Source organism: Pollachius pollachius (genome assembly GCF_949987615.1).
Source record: "Pollachius pollachius genome assembly, chromosome: 14".
In the NCBI taxonomy this organism is placed as follows: Eukaryota; Metazoa; Chordata; class Actinopteri; order Gadiformes; family Gadidae; genus Pollachius; species Pollachius pollachius.
In genome coordinates, this window is record NC_136947.1 from 1,584,328 (window position 1) to 1,593,299 (window position 8,972).

Below are 8,972 nucleotides of genomic sequence, written 5' to 3' on the forward strand. Positions count from 1 at the left end.
GTGTGTGTGTGTGTGTACCTGGTGTGTGTGTGTGTGTACCTGGTGTGTGTGTACCGTGGCGTCTCTCTCCTGGTGTGTGTGTACCTGGTGTGTGTGTGTACCTGGTGTGTGTGTGTGTGTACCTGGTGTGTGTGTGTACCTGGGGTGTGTGTGTACCTGGTGTGTGTGTACCGTGGCGTCTCACTCCTGGTGTGTGTGTACCTGGTGTGTGTGTGTGTACCTGGTGTGTGTGTACCGTGGCGTCTCTCTCCGGGTGTGTGTGTACCTGGTGTGTGTGTGTGTGTGTGTACCTGGTGTGTGTGTACCTTGGCGTCTCTCTCCTGGTGTGTGTGTACCTGGTGTGTGTGTACCTTGGCGTCTCTCTCCGGGTGTGTGTGTACCTGGTGTGTGTGTGTGTACCTGGTGTGTGTGTACCTTGGCGTCTCTCTCCGGGTGTGTGTGTACCTGGTGTGTGTGTACCGTGGCGTCTCTCTCCGGGTGGCCCCGGGCCGAGTGGGACTTGACGTGCTTGCGTAGCGAGCTGGGGTCGGTGTAGCGCTTGGTGCATCCCGGGACCTGGCAGGCGTACGGCTTCTGTGAGCGAGGTCACAACCGGCACTCCAGTTAAGAACAATACCAGAGGAGACACAGAGGAACCAGACAAAGAACCAGACACAAAACAGCGGCGATAAAAACAAACGAAATTGTGTGCTGAGTGACGGAAAATCAAAATAAATTTGGAGTTAGGAATTTGGAAATATTTCAGTTAAACAACGTCAACAGAATACTGTCCTTTGTTATCGCAGGCAGTGAACCTCTCAGTGTTAACCGTTACCAAACTAACGATATAAGTGTAGTTCTAACATAATAAGATTATAACTAGAACAAAAGTCTTGTTGAACAAAGATAAAATGTTGACTCACTTCACTTTTCATCTGTTTGCGTGAGGAGGAAAGGGAAAAAACTGGTAATAAAATAATGAAACACATATTTTTATTTGTTGACTCTCTTTTATTAAAAAACAGGAATATAAAATGTCTGTATTAAAGCTAAAGCCTTGATTGGCTGCTACACAGGCACTTTTCTACAGAAAAAACACACCTTTTTCTGAAGTGGGATATCGTTGCAATTAAATTAAATATCGCATCCAACATACATTTAGATGTGAAAAAAACATCGAGTTATGGCTAAAAAAATGTGTCGGTGTTGAGCAACTCCTGCTCAACGTTGCTGCCCTCGGAACGCTTAAATGTAAAATAATAAATAATAAATCAGGTTCATGTATGTCTGCCAAATGAAGTCTTTCCAGCTATCTGTCCCGCAAACACAAACCGCTGCATCGCAATGCTCAACAGATCAACCTATTTTAAGGCAGTTCATTCTTGCAGTAATATCTATTACATTACGTATCCCAGCGAGATGGAACGTCTTATTGTATCTATGGAATATAGATTTGTCAATCTGCAGTTATGCGTTCCAAAATAATAATTAAAAAAGCCAGCGTGTCATAAATCCGCCAGAGCTCTGACACCAGTTTCCATCCCATGATTGAGGACTCAAAGCTCTGGGCCAGCTGTTAATCTCACGTTTATTAGCCGGTTCAAAACCATAAAAGAATTCAGGAAAATGGCTTATGTCTCATGTTGTGGTGCCCACATAGTTTCATGTACCATTCTATCCCCTATCCCCAAGACACCGCAATGAAATCGGAGATGTGTTTTTTCTTTTTTTTGGATTACTGGAATATACCCGCCACGGCGTCATTAAGGATAGTAAAACGGGGCTTTGCGGCAGAATTCTGCTATTAGCATGTTGATGCACCGTGCTGCGGAATGTTTTAACTGTATCTCATGCTGTTGAGTGCTCAATAAAATAAGAAGGAAGAGAGCATTAGGAGTCTGGCGCAACTAATTAATGGTTTGTAAGGGTGTGTGTGTGTGTGTGTGTGTGTGTGCGTGTCTGAGCGTGCTTGCAAGCTTTCATGTATTTTACCTGGACTGTACTTAAGAGGAGCTGAAGTAGCCCTGCACCAATCAGAGAGCAGCTTGCCCGCTAGAGGCCTGCTCCTGCACCAATCAGAGAGCAGCTTGCCCGCTAGAGGCCTGCTCCTGCACCAATCAGAGAGCAGCTTGCCCGCTAGAGGCCGGCTCCAGCACCAATCAGAGAGCAGCTTGCCCGCTAGAGGCCGGCTCCTTCACCAATCAGAGAGCAGCTTGCCCGCTAGAGGCCTGCTCCTGCACCAATCAGAGAGCAGCTTGCCCGCTAGAGGCCGGCTCCTGCACCAATCAGAGAGCAGCTTGCCAGGAGTCAAGCTGAACACGCGCGACCACAGAGCGCTGCGATGATGACTTTTTTTACTGGTGTGCTTATGACATCACTTCCTGTTGGATGCCATTGGTCGTACTAGGCCTTATTATGTCATCCCTCTGGAGTTGACTGAATGCAGTTAACTTCATTTATCCTGGAATATGTGGAACGTGGTCTGTGTGTGTATGCGTGTGTGTGTGAGTGTGTGTATGTTTCGCACGTGTATGAGCGTGCTTGTGTGTGTCTGTGTGTATTTGTGTGTGTACATGTGTGTGTTTGTGTGTCGGTCACGTGTGTGTGTGTGTTCGTGTGTGTATGTGTATGTCCGTGCAAGTGTTAAGGTGTCTTCGTTTTTCGCTTGTGTGAGCGAGCTTGTGTGTGTGTGTGTATTTGTGAGAGTGCGTGCGTGCGTGTGCATGTGTGTTTTTAATTGTGTGCATGTGTGCGTGCATGTGTGTGTTTTTACTGTTTGTGTGTGCATGTGTGTGTGTTGTTACTGTGTGTGTGCGTTTGTGCGTGTTTTTAATTGTGTGCGTGCATGCAGGTGTGTGTGTTTTTACTGTGTGCTTCTAACTGTGTACGTGTGTGTGTGTACTTGTGTGTGTGCATGCGTGTGTGTGTTTCTAACTGCGTGCGCATGTGTGTGTGTTTCTAACTGTGTGTGTGTGCGTGCATGCGGACCCACCGTGTCGAGGTGCGTGCGCTGGTGCTTGGCGCGGTCGCTGGAGTTGCTGAAGGCCTTCAGGCAGCCGGGGTGCTGGCACACGTAGGGCTTCTCCCCCGTGTGGCTGCGCAGGTGGATCTTCAGGTTCTCCAGCCGCGAGAAGGCCTTGGAGCAGCCCTCGAACTGCAGGGAACACACGCAGACCGACACGGGGTCACGCCACGGGAGAACCAGGGGGACGGCGTCGAACGCAACGCACCGCTTTCACTGGGGTGGCGTTGTGTGACACAGGGTTTGGTCATAACACTCATTATTGGTCGGCTCCTTTGAGGCATATACATATATATATATAGAGAGAGAGAGAGAGAGAGAGAGAGAGAGAGAGAGAGAGAGAGAGAGAGAGAGAGAGAGAGAGAGAGAGAGAGAGAGAGAGAGAGAGAGAGAGAGAGACGCCACATTAAGTGCTTTGAGCTCTGGCCTGTGAATATACTATAATGCTTACATTTCTAACTCATCTACTCATTGAAATCGGTTGGGAAATGTTCATACTATCGTGCTTTTAAGAGAAAAACAGCAGCTCCTCCTCCGGTTACTTGTAGATGTTCACATTCTAAGAGAGGCCAGTCTTTTTGCCTCTCTAATATGCACTATCCAGAGGTAAGACTCCTCCCCTGCCCCTGCCCTGGTACATAAAAGGAGCAGACCCTTCATCAGGGTTATGAGAGACACCTGTGTTCTTCCCGCAGCTAGACAGCTCTGTAAACAGGGTGATGGTTCATTGTGTACAACCCCCAAGGACAATCGATTGCATTTTGGATTTAAATCTCATTTAGAGCCAGGGAAATCTTTTCTTTCTTTCTCTTGTACAAAGAACAGATCTTGGTATTAGAGGGATGTATTTCACAAGGAGAACATTTAATTACCTTGGAGGCCTACTTCTGTTTACCAACATATACACAAGCACCGTGACACCATGGAAACTGATACCAATGAAGACTCTCACTGCACACCCACACACACACGCCTACAAAAAGGCATGCACATGCATGCACACACACTTGTGTATGCACACTTATACCCATACTTATACACAAACGCATGCACAAGCTGACACACACGTGCACGCACACGCAACAACAAACTTACACACACTCGCCTACAGAAACACACATACACAAACGCATGCCTATACAAACAACCACACACCCACACACACACTCAGAGGGCACTAAAAGAGTGAGAAGAGGTTCTGTGGTGGACTCTGGTAAAAGCGTTTTCCTTGGCCGTGTTCCGAGCTCAAAGTAAACGCTACACTCTGCTAGCATCCAGCGGCTCTCAGGTAGCTCCAGCTCCAACAGCGCGTCCTGCCACACGGCTTTCACACAAAAATGCTACTTCTTTGCAACACCGCAGGAAACGTTGAGGCCAAAAGTCAAACAAAATTTGGAGGCACTGTTTCAAAATATCCGCATAGATGTGATTCTCTTCCATTAACAATATATGAAGACATGCTGAGGGTCTTTGTTTTTATAGGACTTGACAACGTCACTGTTATTATAGGAATTGCAAAATATGATGTTTTGTTTCAGGGAAAAAAATACTTGATTTAATAATAGCCCGCGGAATAACGGCCAGGCATTGTTTGGAGAAAAAAAGAATCAAAACAATTTAAGCTTGTGGATAGAAATACTTTTAAAGAGTAGCTCCACAGACATTGGAAGCTTATGAGATTAGGATGTGGTCTTGGAAGGGGACATATTGTGTTATGGCAATCCACTGTTAAAACAGCTCCGGGGTCCTCAGAATTCAACACAGGTACTAGTACAGTATAATAAGACCCTGTGTCTTGTAATGAACAATCTCAGCCTTTTCCCAGCCGGTCCGCAGGGAGTGTGCAACGGCACTTACCTAATGCTCATTCCACGGGTTTTATTTGGTCCTGTTAATGAGCCAATGAATGTCTTTCAGTTCATTTACTTTAACAAGCTCTGATATAAAAGACAAAGACAGCATTGGATTAATCCAATGATAGAGAGCAAACAGAATGCCTGCGAGAGAAAAAATAAACAATAAGAATACAACGGGTCAACCCGCTGTGATGTTTTAATGGATAATGGTGAACGGTTATCACAGCACCTATATGAGCTTATACACACCTTCACACACTAGCAGGCACACACACACACACACACACACACTAGCAGGCACACACACACACGCATGAATGCACAAACACACCCATACACTAGCAGGTAATCAAACACACATACACTCACATACACACACACACCAGCAGGCATACACACAGGCACACACAAACACACACACACACACACACACACACACACACACACACACACACACACACACACACACATATAAAACCCTAATGCCTGATGAGGTTTCATGTGTGTGGTAAGGCCTATTGATGGTGTAATATTCTATATACTGGTGTAATCGGATAACCATAAACATTTCAACGAGGACATAATGTTACCAACCTCCAGGCCGTCACACTTTAGGTTCATCAATCACCTTTATTGGGCAGAGGGTTATTGGAATGGAAGTGGTCGAACCAAAGGACACTACTGCATATGCATTTAATCTCGCCCATTCCAATCCCTTTCCCCTCAACATTAACGATGAGTTTAAAGGAAACAGGAAAAAAAGAAACAACACAATGAAACTTTATCCATGAGATTATACGTGTCTTCTAAGAAGAAACACATTTCCTGTGTCTTTCGCCGGTTACCAAATTAAGCACAGCTTTATTTCAGCTCTTCAGATTTAATCAATTGATGGGCTTTTTTGCCGGGGTACGTCAGCATGGGTTTGGATCGCCACAAGGCCTCTCTGTATGTTAAGGATGGGAATAGGACATCACTGAGAATGCTCTGTCTATTACTCTTCCCCAAACATACCACATTGTTGACGTCAGTGTTCTGCAAAGACATCAATTTTAATGACATTCCTATTCTTTTCCCTTGACTGCATTCCTCTAACCTCAAGAACCGAAAATATCCACAGATGGACTGATCTTCAGGCTGGGATTCAACAGAGACACGGTTAATGTGGGATATTGTCAGGTGATTCTTTTGTACTTGGTTTCCCAAGCGTGTCTTATCACCAGAGTTAATAGGTGTTGAGTCTCCCTCTGAAAGACTGCATGCGTCTGGATATTAATGTTTTAACACATTCAAGCATCTGTTAGCGCCACGATGATAACATAGGCGCGGTGGCAGTGAGGGATTCTCTGGTGATGAATGCAGGGAAAATGTCTGGAGAGTTTGAGTGTACGGTCTGAAAAACGGCAGCTCAGCTTGAGCCCTGACGTTATGAGCCGGTAAATGAGCAGGAATTAATTAGCAAACACTGAGTTCATTCATGAGAATTAATAATGTTTCCATATGACTGCCATGGCAATGACTTGGTTCTTGCAGTTGGGCCTCAGAAGCATACAGAATTGAAAAGACAGCTTCCACTTTAGGACGGTCAGGGCCGTCATTCCAGTGTGATTAATATCTCCTTTCTGTCATTAATGCCGTTCAGCATTGCATTTCGTCTTATTAATCATGCACAGGCCACACAAACACATTCACATGTGTACAAGCTGGCGGCGTATGAGGTCATTTTGATGCACAAATGTTATTCTAATACGAAACAGGCCCCTGCCATTTCAACTTGTGGATTAGGGACAGACAGCTAGCATGGGAGTGGTGTGACGGGAAAACTAATGGGTGAGTTGGTCACACCTCATCGATAGCCACATGGAGATGGACTTCACAAGAAATACACAGGTTCCTTATGTGACAGTTGGATTCTGCCCATACCGATCAGCCCAGTTTGCGTGTCAGGGAGTATTTAACTGTTGACAGAGTTATGGGTGAAGGAGGCTTGGGGTCATTGTTGAACCTCATAGGACAAGCTTGTCAGTCTGCTCCGTTGGCACTAGGACAGGAGAACACCTTAAGATCTTTAGGTGTCGGCATAGAACGGCTGTTGAGGAAGAACGGCTGTGCTTGCGGTGGAACATCGAGCATGTTGCCATGCTTGGGTTCTGCGCCTGGTATGTATCATGTAAAACAAATGATATAAATAATAGTTGAACATTGCACAAATGTAGGTTGTTAGTCACTTTCCCCCCCTGAGGTTTAGAAGGTGTTCTCGGAGTCTGAGACGCCAAGGTTGTGAGCGATGGGCGGCTGGGCCACATTGCCAGCCACTGTGACAACGCTATATTTGCTACGCCATCGACTTATCCGCAGTAATTGCGGGCGTTGCCCATCATCCCGCGAACCCCTGAAGGTATATCTCCCACGTTGGGAGCCACTGGTGTCACGGTAAAGGGCTGATGACGGTCCCACGTTCACGCAATGCAACGACCACGCAGACGCTTCGACGCAGTCGGAGTCGGGTTTTAGTGAGCGGACCAATCACAGCCCCAGCTGCTGCGTCGCCTCGACGGAAGTTAAACATTTCTGGGAGGCGCTCGTCCGTAACCCCCTTGGGCTGCGTGAACGTGGGACCATAACCAGCCCTTTAGAGGGAGCTAAACCGTCCTCCTAAATCAGTCGAAAGATGCACCGAATGTAATCGGAAAAAGGCTATGTTAAAAATCACAAAAGCACGTAGACAAAGGGAACAGACTTACCATACATTTATTAGGCTTTTCCCCCGAATGCACCCTCATGTGAATGAGCAGCTTGTAGCGGGCGTTGAAGGGCTTGTGGCGCCGCACGCAGCCCGCCCAGAAGCACGTGAACTCCTCCCCCTTGCGCTGGTCGATGTGCGCCTTCTCGATGTGCCGGACCAGCTCCTCCTGGTGGTCGTAGGCGGCGCTGCACTCCACCCAGCGGCAGAGCTGGCCCTCCGGCTCCTCCGCCGCTCCGTGGGCCCCGGGGGCGTCGCAGGAGTACCCCGGGGACCGGAGCGGCGAGCGGACGGCGTCGGGGTCCCCGCCGTGGCGCCCCGGGTCGAGGCCCTGCTCGGGCGGGGCCCGCTGGCTCTGGTAGAAGGGCCCGCCCCTCTGCAGGCAGGCGGGGGGGAAGCGCTCCGCCTTGCAGGGCGCGGGGTGGTCCGCCGGCTCCTGCTTGATGGGTGGGGGGAAGTCGTCCTGGGGGCCCGGCCGTTGGCGGGGGTCCTCGGCGAGGGCCATCCCGTGGCCCGCCGCCGGGAACCCGCGGAGCGGCGACGTCAGGGCCGGGTGGGAGGGGGGGGAGGAGGAGGAGGCGGAGGAGAGGGAGGAGGGAGTGGAGGAGAAACACTGGGCGGGGCCGCCGGGGGAGGGGGAGGAGCCAAGCAAACAGGAAGTGGCCGCGGGGGGCCAGGTGTAGCTCTCGTGCCTCCGGGGGACGTGTTTGGGGTCCGTCTGCGGCCCGGGGCCGGCGTCCGGGTCGGTCCTGGCGTGGGAGGTGTTGGCCTTGTAGGAGGAGCAGAAAAAGGAGGTGAAGTCCAGCCCCAGGGGCTTTAGGGACCGGGAGGGCTTGGGGAGGCAGCACACCCCCAGCGCCCCCAGGTGGGCGGGGGGCTGGGGGTGGCACGGGCCCCCCGGGGACAGCGGAGGCAGGAAGAAGTCCTCGGGCTCCTCGAACACGCCACCGCCGAAACCGGGAAGGGTGAGCTGGGCGTCGGAGGGGCCGAGGTCTGGGGGCCACATGCTGGGGGCCGGGCTTTGTATTCCTGCCAGAAAAAGGGCCTTCTTCTTCTTCGGAGATTGGGTAGATATTGAGTCAGACGGAAGAGAGCGCACGGTGCTTAGACATCGGCGTCCGATCGAGCGTCCCGCGGCGTCCTCTGACACACAATGGTGAATGCGAGCATCCCAATTGGCGGCCGCTATATATCCCCATCGGCTCTTTGCAATCTTTTGTCACGTCATGTTCCAAACTGCTGTGTGGTCAGCGGCTGTGGGGGACAAAAAAACACGTTGTTGAGGCCCAGATATAATACTCTTGGACACATTGCAACACTTTCCAACAAACCCATTATCTCTTTTAGGCTTCAAAGAACCCACGCAATAAAA

At 49.4% G+C, this 8,972-nt stretch overlaps 1 protein-coding gene across 1 annotated transcript in view; it reads right to left on the reverse strand.

Annotated features, from left to right (window-relative positions):
• The window catches only part of glis1a (GLIS family zinc finger 1a), a gene marked incomplete at its 3' end in the record, with an annotated part of 28,636 nt that overhangs the window by 13,134 nt on the left and 6,530 nt on the right, over positions 1-8,972 (reverse strand). The window contains exons 2-5 of the mRNA XM_079750526.1: positions 8,265-8,854; positions 7,602-8,063; positions 2,972-3,133; positions 460-573 (exon numbers count right to left, since the gene is read on the reverse strand). Coding sequence (XP_079606652.1) covers positions 460-573; positions 2,972-3,133; positions 7,602-8,063; positions 8,265-8,606 — 1,080 coding nt within the window. The 5' untranslated portion in view covers positions 8,607-8,854. The remainder of the gene's footprint in view (positions 1-459; positions 574-2,971; positions 3,134-7,601; positions 8,064-8,264; positions 8,855-8,972) is intronic.